We start from the raw sequence: 12,200 nt of genomic DNA on the forward strand, positions 1-12,200 counted from the left end.
CTATTCAGGCTGAATGGATGACTGGACAGATTTAATGGATTTATCAGTATTCATTATCTCTCTAATCCCTTTGTCATCTGATTTTTGGAAGAGATTTTTGACATCTACTGGGAGGCTAAGCAACACTAGAAAGATGGTTCAATCAATGTGTTAAGAGGCAGGCCTCAGAGTATTTGAAAAAAAAAACAGATGAGGCAAAATTGTAATTACTACAATAGATGCCGTGAGTAATTGTGCAGAGAGGCAATTTCATGATGAGAACAGCTGGATTCATTGGTAAAGAAGAGACCAACTGATCATTTAAAACAAAATGTTTAAAGTATGTAGAAGTTGCGAGTGTTTGTATTCCTATTCTCTTATGTTTCTAGACTGAGGGCAAGACTCTCAACTGGTGAAAATTGGTGTTGCTCCACTGACACCAATGGAGCTATGCCAGTTTACACCAACAGAGGATCTGCCCCTGTATATTCTGAATAGTCTGAATGATACTTCCTTTGGACTGCTCTGTACATGAGGCGATTTCATTCCCAAATGACCAGGCTAGAATCTGGGGAAGTCTAGAGCCAGTACTCTGGTATACAGCACTATCACTCGTCTGGTGGCACTATCAGTTTCTGCAGAATTTAAGTTGTCATTTAAAAAAAAAAAAAAAGCCTCTGTCTGAGGTGGATGCTGCCAAGAAGAGGTGTTGCAGTCAATGCTCAAAAAAGGGAAGGAGGAGGATCCGGGGAACCACAGACCAGTCAGCATCACCTTAGTCCCTGGAAAAATCATGGAGCAGGTCCTCAAGGAATGGAAGAATCCTGCACTTAGGATGGAAGAATCCTATGCACTGCTACAGGCTAGTGACCGAGTGGCTAGGAAGCAGTTCTGCAGAAAAAGACCTAGGGGTTACAGTGGACAAGAAGCTGGATATGAGTCAGTAGTGTGCCCTTATGGCCAAGAAGGCTAATGGCATTTTGGGCTGTATAATTAGGGGCACTGCCAGCAAATTGAAGATGAATCAATTGGTTCATGTGGAACGGGGATGAATTTTGGATGTGGTCTAAGAGTACCGAAAAAATATTGTGTAGGGGGGATGTGCCATCAGAGCTGCCATTTCTCCTATTGTCCTGGCTGAGGTGATTGCTATCTGGAAGGCCATCTTTATTGAAAGGTGTGTAAGAGAGCAGGTGGCCATGGGTTCGAAGGGAGATCTAATCAGGCGTTTCAATACCAGGTTCAGGTCCCACAAGGGGGTAAGATGTTGGGATTGTGGGGAAATGTTTATTATACCCCCTGAGGAATAGTTTAGTGGTCGGGTTTGGTAGCACTGAGTTTCCCTCTACGGTGGTGAAAAGCTGCTATAGCTGCCAGGTGGATCCTGAGGGAACTGAGAGATAGTCCTGAATGCTTTAGTCAGTACACACTCTAGGTCTTTGGAAGAGTGATGGATGTTGGGGAGATTTGATGGGAAGTACACTAATTTCAAAACCTGGACCATTTTTGTAGGTAAGTATGGTGTGTTGAGGACTTTTTACTGCATAGTAATACCTCCTTCGAGCAGAAGCTCTCTATACGTTTAAACCATGGAGTCACGCCTTGAGGCAAAGAATTCCCAGGTGGGATGTAGGGTGCATCCTTCGTTTTGCAAGAGGCAGCCTGGAGTGGATTGGAGAGAGATCGGCAGGCATGTCGCAAGATGTGAAAGGTAATTGTATCAGTTCTGTCTCAGCCAAGTGGGAGCAATCAATATGATATGTGCTCCTTCTCTTTTTGTTTTTAGTAAGACCTTTGCCAGTAAGGGGAATGGAAGAAAGTCATAGAAAGGTCCCTGCCCTGGGGAGATGGAGAGCCTCACCTAGGGAGCATTGCCCCATCCCTGCTCTGGAGCAATAGCATGGACATTTTTTGTTCAGGTAAGTGGCAAACAGGTCTGTGGTTGGTGTTCCCGATTGCCTGAATAGGTCATGAGGTATCGTTGTGTTTATCTCCCACTCATGGCCGTGTATGAATTTGCAACTGAGACTATCTGCTATTGAGTTTTGAGTGTCTGGAAGGTAAGCTGCTGATAGTGTGACATCGTGGGAGATGCACCAGATTCATTGCTTCTGCACAGAAGGAGAATGATCTAGCTCCTCCTTGTCAATTTATGTAGTACATACACGCTATGTTGTCTGTTAGGATTCTCATGTCTAATGCCTTGATCAGTGGGACGAAATGAGTGCAGGCCTCCTGAGTTCGAGGGAGTTGATGTGGAGGGATATCTCTGTAGATGACAACCTGCTTGTGTTGTCAGGTCATTTAGATGTGCATCCGATCCTATGAGGGATGGGTTGGTGGTAAGAAGCAGAGACGGAGAGGTTTGCAAAAAGGGAATCCCTTTTCAGACACTTCTTGGTTCTTTTCACCACTCCAAGGAGTTTTTGAGCCTGGTGGGTAGTGACAGGGGTTTGTCTAGCCTGTCTCTGTTTGGTCTGTAGACTGAGCTGAACCACAAGTGAAGTCATCGCATGTGAAGCCTGGCATGCGGTACTTCTGCTGTGCCCATGGCATATGCCTCAAAAGTTTGAGGCAGTGTTTGGCTGACATTTGTGAACTGTTTTAAACGGTCTCTATGAGTATGGTCAAAGAGAGGAATCTGTGCTGAAGTAGGAGGGCTCTGGCCTGTTATCAGTCAAGCTCAGTGCCTATGAACTCCAGGAGCTGCACTGGAGTGAGGGTTGATTTCTGGGAATTGATCGGTAGGCCCAATTTCATTACCAAGTCTACTGTGGATCCGGTGAATCAGGTGAGCCTCTTGGAAGGACTGGCCTCTGAGGAGACAATCATCCAGGTAGGGGTAAATCATGATCCCCGGGGAATGTAAGTGCACTGCCACTACTAAGAGAACCTTGGAGAATACTCTCAGAGCTGATGACAGCCCGAAGGGGAGTACTCTGTACTGGTAGTGGTCATGTCCTAAGGTAAGTCTGAGGAACCGTCTGTGAGAGGGCAAGATTGAGATCGAAAGTAAGTGTCCTGAAGGTTGAGGGCCAAAAACCAGTCTCCCTGTTTCAGGCTGGAATAATCGTTGCTAGAGTGACCATCTTAATTTTTTGAGCTTTGACATATTTTTTGAGTGCTCTGAGGTCTAGTATGGGTCTCCAACCTCCCTTCCTCTTGGGTATTAGGAAATAGCAAGAGTAAAAACCTTTGCTTCATAGAGGTACTGGTTTTATCGCTCTATCGATTTCTTGTCATACTAAACTCTTGTGAGAAGGGTCACTGTAGAGGGAGAGGGAAGAGTGTTGTGAAGGGAGTAAGGCGGTAAAATGGATGGAGTACCCAGTGCAAACAATTTCCAAAGACCCAGTGGGGCTGTCTGAGGGTATGCTCGGGGAGCATGGCAGGGCTGCGGGGAAGTTTCCCATGCCAGAAGATGACTCGGTGCCGAAGTCCCGGTCCCAAGAAGAGGATACTCCGTTACGTCGGATACATGGAGGTCTCTCAAGAGCCAGAATTCCAGCAGTACCAACCGATTCGGTGCCACTGGTGGTATTGAGGGGGTTGGTGATCTTGCCCACACCAACTGCTCCAGTGCCTGATGGGGCATCGATGACAGTGCTGATGGAACCATGTGTACTGGCAGTGTCTTCTTAGTGGAGTGCTGGCCCCTGTCTTTGGGTGCCGTTGACTCTATGCCTGTAACCATCAGGTTTTAGGCACATGAATGACACCTGGCACTCCAGATTTTTGTGAGCCATGATAACAGGCTGGGACTGTCTTGTACTGATGGTGCCGAACGTGCTAGAGAATATTTAAGGCTGACTTGGGGCTCATTCTGGGGACTTCCTACTCTCTTTTTCAATGACTTACGAGAGGAGTCAGCAACTGATTTCTTCAACCCACAGTCCTTGGATGTTGAGGGCTGTGAGGAAGACTCACATCTGCCAGGTGACTCTTGGCATGGGTCCGGGAACAGTTGGAGGGCTGCCTCCATGAAGATGATCTTCTGTCTCAACTCCCTGTCCTCGCAAGACCTGGGCCTGAGTTACTGGCAGAGACAATATTTCTGTGGAATGTGTCCTTCCCCATGGCAGCGTATGCACCAGGAGTGCTTGCCTGCTACAGGGATAGTCTCTTTGCAGGAAAGGCACTTCTTGAAGCCCGGTGAACAGGGCATACCCCGTTGGTGGAAGAATCCCTGATGAAAAAGGGGGAAACAAAGTCTTTTTGTTTTCTTTGCGAAGAAAGTAAAATGAGAAAAACTACAACCAAGACTGGGGAAACTAACTAGCTATAGAAATGTAAAAGAAGGTAATGGTTGGAAATGGACTGCTAATCGATCCATCTCTAGCCAGGGCAGTTGAGAAGGAACTAAGGAGTTAGCCCACACATGCTGGCTAGCCTCGTGCACCAGGAGAGATAGCACACGCGTGGGCATAATGGACCCTGCTACCAAAGTTCTCTGATCTGCAATGCAGGAACACAAGCACACCTACAGTGGAACGCCCATAGAGAACTAGTCGAACAGGAAGGGTTACATACACAGGAGTGTATAACATGGAGGTAATTGTAGAACTGTAAAGACCTCCCACACAGGAAGCATTACAGAGATTTAGGAACTGTAACATATCTAATCACATTAATCTCTAATTTGCCACAATCAACTGCTCAAATTAGATGCTGCATAAGGACTCTACTGAAAGTCCTGGGAAGACTGGCAAGGAAAAAACTTACAGTATTTACAAAGTTATCACAGATATACCAGAGACAAATAGCCTAAAATGTCAGTCAATACAAGCACATAATCTCTTTCCAGAGCCCTTGTGTGTCGCAATTATTGTATGGGGGTGTAAAAACCAAAAGGGGGGGGGGGGTCAAAAACTGACAAGGTGAGTTACACGCTGAAGTCCGATGTAAGAGTTCTGCAACAACAAAAGTTGAGAGGTGAAGGTATTAGTAATTCATAGCTGGAAGAGTTACAGAGTAACAAGGAATCAATATATAGCAAAGCTTCTCATGTATGCACACACCACCCCTTTGATTATGCATACTCAGAAACTAGGGGCACCAGGCACTGCTGTAACTCTGGTGTTTCCTACTATTTACAGAATCTATTGAAATGTTCATTACCTTCATTGTAGTTACTTGCACTCATTTTGAGCCCTGGCACATTAACACCCTGAGCATGTTTCATTACTAGCTGAGATTCCCAGTTCCAAGCAAGCTAAGGTTTTATTTGCTGAAAAGCCCCAATCCTCAGTTTGGTGACAGTGGATGCTCCTGGTCTGGAGTCTCACCTGTAAACCACAGCCGGGATACGCTTCCAGGACCGAAAACTTGCCACACTCTCCAGCTCCTTGTCCGTGATCCAGGCGGGAACTATGAGCTCCTGTGGGTAGCTACCACAGAGCCTGAGTGGAAAGAGGAAGTGAAGTGTTAAATGTAGCAGACAAATAGCAGATACATAACCTACTGACAATGTAAAATAAAAGGCAGTACAAGCAAACTAAGTGCTGTTCATTTCGCAACCCATACTATTTTGTGAGTTTTTGATCAATCATATATGCAGCTACAATCCTCTTTATCAGACATTAAAGAATACAGTGGACCAGAACCTTAGTTGGTGTAAGTCTGCATAGCTCCACTGATATCAATGGAGTAGTGCTGCTTTCACCATTTGAGGATCTGACCCAGCGTTTCCTTAGGAAAATTTTAACCCAATGGTTATTTAACTCCAGCTGCCAGGAACGCATCAAAACACAGAAGAGAAATTACTCATCTTCCAATACCAAAGAGTTAGTAATTCCACTCTCTTCTATAAGCTCATATCACAAAGCCGCTAGGAATGGAGTCATTATGGTCTCGCAGAGTCGGTCAGCAGAGGATATATGTGTAAAACTGGACCAATGCATCAACCTATCAATCCCTTTTGGAAGGCAGGAACTGGATTGTGCTGATGTGTGGTGGTCTGGCGAAATGGTACTTTTCCCTGTGGGCTGCCATCTTGTGCTCTAGAATTTAGTGAAAAGAGTGATGTGTGCTGGAATTACACAAAATGTCTGTAAGATTAGCTTGGAGAGGTGTGAACAGTTCCCATTCATTGCTATAGCATATTAATTCTTAGACCAATTGATGTTTATATAAATGTCAACTTTGGTAACTACTTAACCACTAACCCAAACTTGCAAGCAAAAAAAAAGGATACTCATATTTTGAAGATCAGCTCAATCTACTATGCGTGGGTTCTCACTGAATCTCAGTGAGTATAAGGCAGGGGTCGGCAACCTTTCAGAAGTGGTGTGCCGAGTCTTCATTTATTCACTCTAATTTAAGGTTTCGCGTGCCAGTAATACATTTTAATGTTTTTAGAAGGTCTCTTTCTATAAGTCTATAACATATAACTAAACTATTGTTGTATGAAAAGTAAACAAGGTTTTTAAAATATTTAAGAAGCTTCATTTAAAATTAAATTAAAATGCAGAGCCCCCCCGGACCAGTGGCCAGGACCCGGGCAGTGTGAGTGCCACTGAAAATCAGCTCGCATGCCGCCTTCGGCATAGTGTGCCATAGGTTGCCTACCCCTAGTATAAGAGAATACCAACACTCCTCTCCCTAGCCCCTCCAATCTGACCAATGGTTGAAAGGAACCTTCCAAGAATGAACCATAACAGCAAGGTTATAATTCTAACCAAACAGATCTCTGGAATGACGGAACATCTTTGTCTCAGGCTGCTTTTCAGGCTGCCTAACTCTTCTCTGTAACAAAAAGCCTGTACAACTATGGAAGCAGCAGGATACAAGGAGAAACAGCATGATAAGCCAGCCAGCTCTACACAGACAACACTAGTGGTCCACAGACCATCACTTGGGAACCCTTACCTTAATGTTTAAAAATTGTGTTTCATTTCTCACCCAAATTTAAGCATATTTCTAGGAGAAAAATTGTGAGCCCATAAAGAATGTCTTCCACAGCTTGAGATAAATTGCAGGGAACTGAAAATATTTTCTTCCAATAAGGGTAACAAAAGTGGAAGTAGTTACAAAAAATAAGTTATGCATTTTCCCCCAATTCAGGGCAACACATAAAGCATGTGCCTAAGTCTATCTCTATTCAGAAAAGCACTTAAGTACATGCATAAGTGTTTTCCTGAACAGGACTTTCCTGAATTTACTCCTCAGACTCTAAAAATGCCAAAGGGGAAAAAATTACGGTTTTTCTCCATTGTGCTTCTTTATTATGTATAAATAAAAAAGGCCTCTTTTCCTTTTTAAAAAAACCTTACACATGTCAAGAATATCTAGTCTAGTCTCCCTAGTTTTGTAGGAAGACTCCTGTGAAACTAGAGAACTGGAGTGGGAACTTTCTCAGATCTCAGTTCAAAAGCCTGGGTCTTTGAATCTTCCACAAAGAGTTTTTCTTCCCCATCTTTGTTAGGTGTTGGAGGAAAATAGTTGCTAACAAAAGCAAAATATTTTAAACAGTCTGAATAAGAATCAATTCCCTTCTCATTTGGTCAGGTTTCACTCTTCTGTAATGTTATAGTCCCTCTAGTTCTCCTGTCCTCCGAGGAGTCTTCCAGCAAGAAGAACAGAAAATCAAGACCTGATATCTCTAATTAAAAAAATATATACTTGAAAGCCCACTTTAAGGCATTATTTATAAATACATAAATCAGCAAAAAGGGCATAAGCTTATTTTTCCCTTTTTGCAGATTATCTTTCATTGTAGAAAGTCTCAATTTTAAGAAGTTCCAGTGATCTGCTACATGAGGATTGGTGTTTTGACAGGGCACTTGGCTGTGAACCAACAGTCTACAGAGATCCATACAACTTACTTGTATTTCTCATTGATATTGGATATCCTCCAGGCATTGTTCATATCAAAACCCATCCGTTCAACTTCATTTTTAAACCTCGAAGTTACATGCTCCCCTGGATACCAAAGGCAGACAGAGGAAATAAATCAGAAACACAAGGAAAGGTTCCTACTTTCCAAAACAGGTTGAGAAAGACACCACTGCACTCATTCAGGAAACAGGAAAGTAACAGGCACTGTGCAGCAGGACACCTGTATACATTTTTAACCCCCACTTTGAAAAATCGATATCAAGCAAGAGTACAACTGTTTCCCTTGATGACACTCAGTAATTGACTCGCCACACAGTAAAGAATAACTAATTTTTTTTTTTTAACAGTATTGAGTCTATGTCCCTGTAGATTCATACAGGAAACACCAAACTGCTGTGTAGATAGCAGACCAGATTCAAACACATTAGGAAAAACAAGTATAATTTAGATGAGTATGCTCTAATGAAGTCCAGAATACAATCTACCACAGAGGGACAAGATCTATTAATGTCTCCTTTCCAGAGCTCAGGAGAGTTTTGTATCAATGAGAAATAAACTAAGCTCTGGTCTGCCTGATTCCCAGATGGAAGGAACAGATGGTCTAATGCAGCAGTTCTCAAACTGTGGGTCGGGAGCTCAAAGTGGATCGCGACTCCGTTTTAATGGGGTTGCCAGGGCTGGCGTTAGACTTGCTGGGGCCCAAAGCCGAAGCCAAAGCTCAACCACCTGGGACTGAAGCCAAAGCCCGGGGGTTTCAGCCCTGGGTGGCGGGACTCGGGTTACAGGCCCCTCACCCAGGGCTGAAGCCCCGTGGGCTTCGGCTTTGGCCTGTCCGCCTTGGGTGGTGGGACTCGGGCTTTGGCCCCCCATCCAGGGCTGCGGGGCTCAGGTGGGCTCAAGCTTCGGTCCCCCCTCCTGTGGTCATGTAGTAATTTTTGTTGTCAGAAGGGGGTCACGGTGCAATGAAGTTTGAGAACCCCTGGTCTAATGGATAGGGCAGTAGGGCACTAACCTGGAACTCAAGAGACCTTGGCTCAATTCCCAATTCAGCCATTCCTGTATGACCTTGGAACAAGTCACTTAATTTACCCTGAGCCTCAGTTTCTCATCCCTTCCTCAGAGTGGTGTTCTGAGGTTAAAATTCATTAACAATTGTCAGATTCTGGCTGGGATGATTTAGTTGAGGATTGGTCATGCTTTGAGCAGGAGGTTGGACTAGATGACCTCCTGAGGTCCCTTCCAACCCTGATATTCTATTATTCTTAGATATTACTGTAACGAGGACCATACAAATTCCTAAATCAATACATTATGGCAACTGGAATGTTTACAATTTATTTTTGTACAGCGCCGTTTGAAAAAGTATCTCAATACAGTTGAAAAAAATTCAAGACAATAAAAAAAGTGAATCTGAGAGCCAGAAAGGATGCTAAAGGAGCACTCAAGGAAGATATGGCCATTCACAGAAACTTAATGAATTCTTTGCATCAGTCTTCAAGACTGAGTATGTGAGGGAGATTCCCAAACCTGAGCCATTCTTTTTAGGTGACAAATCTCAGGAACTGTCCCAAATTAATGAGATGTCATTAAAGGAGCTTTTGGAACAAATTGATAAACTAAACAGTAATAAGTCACTAGGACCAGACGGTATTCACCCAAGAGTTCGGAAGGAACTCAAATGTGAAATTGCAGAACTACTAACTGTAGTTTGTAACCTATCATTTAAATCAGCTTTTGTACCAGATGACTGGAGGATAGCTAATGTGACGCCAATTTTTAAAAAGGGCTCCTGAGGTGATCCCGGCAATTACAGGCTGGTAAGCCTGACTTCAAACTGGTTAAAAAAAAAAGGCTGGATCCCCACTTTGAACTTTAGGGTACAAATGTAGGGGCCTGCATGAAAACTTCTAAGCTTAACTACCAGCTTAGCTCTGGTTCCGCTGCCACCATTTCAATGGATTCCATTCCTGGGAAGCCTTGAAAAACCTTCACCAATTCCCTGGTGAATACAGATCCAAACCCCTTGGATCTTAAAACAAGGAGAAATTAACCATCCCCCCTCCTTCCTTCCACCAACTCCTGGTGAATAAAAAAAAAGAATTATCAGACACATAGATGAACATAAAAAGAAGAACAGGAGTACTTGTGGCACCTTAGAGACTAACAAATTTATTAGAGCATAAGCTTTCGTGGACTACAGCCCACTTCTTCGGATGCATATAGCATATATGCATATAGATGAACATGATTTGTTGGGGAAGAATCAACATGTTTTTTGTAAAGGGAAATCATGCCTCACCAATGTACTAGAATTCTTTGAGGGGGTCAACATGAATGTGGACTAGGGGGATCCAGTGGATATAGTGTACTTAGATTTTCAGAAAGTCTTTAACAAGGTCCCACACCAAACGCTCGTAAGCAAAATAAGCTGTCCTGGGGATAAGAGGGAAGGTCCTCTGATGGATCAGTAACTGGTTAAATGATAGGAAACAAAGGGTAGGAATAAATAGACCATTTTCAGAATGGAGAGAGGTAAATAGTGGTGTCCCCCAGGGGTCTATACTGGGACCAGTACTGTTCAACATATTCATAAATGATCTGGAAAAAGGAATAAACAGTGAGGTGGCAAAATGTGCAGATGATATAAAACTACACAAGATAGTTAAGTCCCAAGCAGACTGCGAAGAGCTACAAAAGGATCTCACTAAACTGGGTGACTGGGCAACAAAATGGCAATTGACATTCAATGTTGATAAATGCAAAGTAATGCACATAGGAAAACATAATCCCAACGATACATATAAAATGATGGGATCTAAATTAGCTGTTACCATTCAAGAAAGAGATCTTGGGAGTCACTGTGGATAGTTCTCTGAAAACATCCACTCACAGGCAGTCAAAAAAGCTAACAGAGTGTTGGGAATCATTAAGAAAAGTATAGATAATGAAGACAGAAAATATCATATTGCCTCTATATAAACCCATGTTACGTCCACATCTTGAATACTGCACGCCCCATCTCAAAAAAGATATATTTGAATTAGAAAAGGTACAGAAAAGGCCAACAAAAATGATTAGGGGTATGGAATGGCTACCATATGATGTGAGATTAATAAGACTGGAACTTTTCAGTTTGGAAAAGAGACGACTAAGGGAGGATATGATAGAGGTCTTGAAAATGGTGACTGGTGCGGAGAAAGTAAATAAGGAAGTGTTATTTACTCTCTCTCATAACACAAGAACTAGGGGGGTCACCAAATGAAATTAATAAGCAGAGGTTAAAACGAACAAAAGGAAGTATTTCTTCACACAACGCACAGTCAACTTCTGGAACTCTTTGCCAGAGGATGTTGTGAAGGCCAAGACTATAACAGGGTTCAAAAAAGAACTAGGTAAGTTCATGGAGGATAGGTCCATCAATGGCAATTAGCCAGGATAGGCAGGGATGTAAAGCCATGCTCTGAATTGTCCTTAGCCTCGGTTTGCCAGAAGCTGGGAATGGGTGACAGGGGATGGATCACTTGATGATTACCTGTTCTGTTCACTCCTTCTGAAGCACTTGGCATTGGCCACTGTTGGAAGACAGGATACTGGGCTAGATGGACCATTGATCTGAACTAGTATGGCCATTTTTATGTTCTTATGTATTGCCAGCCTGACAGCTTTCAAATCCAAACATTTCCATATAATTGTTTCCTGGTTGCAATATGCTTTTATGTTTCATATAAGCTACTCATCATAACCACAGACTTCATCAGTTAAGGAAGATCTGGTGACGCTTCACATAGTGAACAATATTTCAGTCACCACTTAAATAAAACATTATTACCTGTGGAGAATATATAGCCAAGCTGTTGCCAATAGAAAATATGACTGAAGCCATCTAGCTTAAAAACTTAAGATCCTTGTGGGAAAGAACAACTTTCTTCTATTGCATCAGTTTGTACAGTGTCAAAACCTTTCCTGCTAGCGTGGATACTTTTCTTAGTGAGACTACAATTGTTTTCCTACCTGTGTGAGATATGAAGTGAGAAGAAGACAACCTCTTAGTAACTAATGGAGCATCCCAGACAGTGGAGAAGTGCAAATGTATCTACTACTATACATGGAGTCACTAATTTTTCCTTATAATGCAATAGAATTAGTTTTTAGTCAGACGGTATCCAGTGATTTCCTCTGCACAGATGCAGCTCCAAGCCAGGGGACTCCCTCTATTCTGAATGGGAGGATACTCTTTCTGAGATGCCTAGCTCTCAACTGAGACTATATTTCCTGTGACTGGGAAAATTAAGACAAGTATTTCATGGGTCTACACCCTTCATAGAATCATAGAATATCAGGGTTGGAAGGGACCTCAGGAGGTCATCTAGTCCAACCCCCTGCTC

General features: G+C 43.0%; 1 protein-coding gene across 9 annotated transcripts in view; it reads right to left on the minus strand.

Annotated features, from left to right (window-relative positions):
- Positions 1-12,200, minus strand: part of MTMR3 (myotubularin related protein 3) — a 208,135-nt gene that overhangs the window by 43,554 nt on the left and 152,381 nt on the right. For all 9 annotated transcript variants that reach the window (XM_054006287.1, XM_054006285.1, XM_054006286.1 and 6 more), the window contains 2 exons: positions 7,803-7,899; positions 5,265-5,378 (listed from right to left, as the gene is read on the minus strand). In XM_054006287.1, the coding sequence (XP_053862262.1) occupies positions 5,265-5,378; positions 7,803-7,899 (211 nt within the window). The remainder of the gene's footprint in view (positions 1-5,264; positions 5,379-7,802; positions 7,900-12,200) is intronic.

This window comes from Malaclemys terrapin, chromosome 16 (assembly GCF_027887155.1).
Source record: "Malaclemys terrapin pileata isolate rMalTer1 chromosome 16, rMalTer1.hap1, whole genome shotgun sequence".
Classification (NCBI taxonomy): Eukaryota; Metazoa; Chordata; order Testudines; family Emydidae; genus Malaclemys; species Malaclemys terrapin.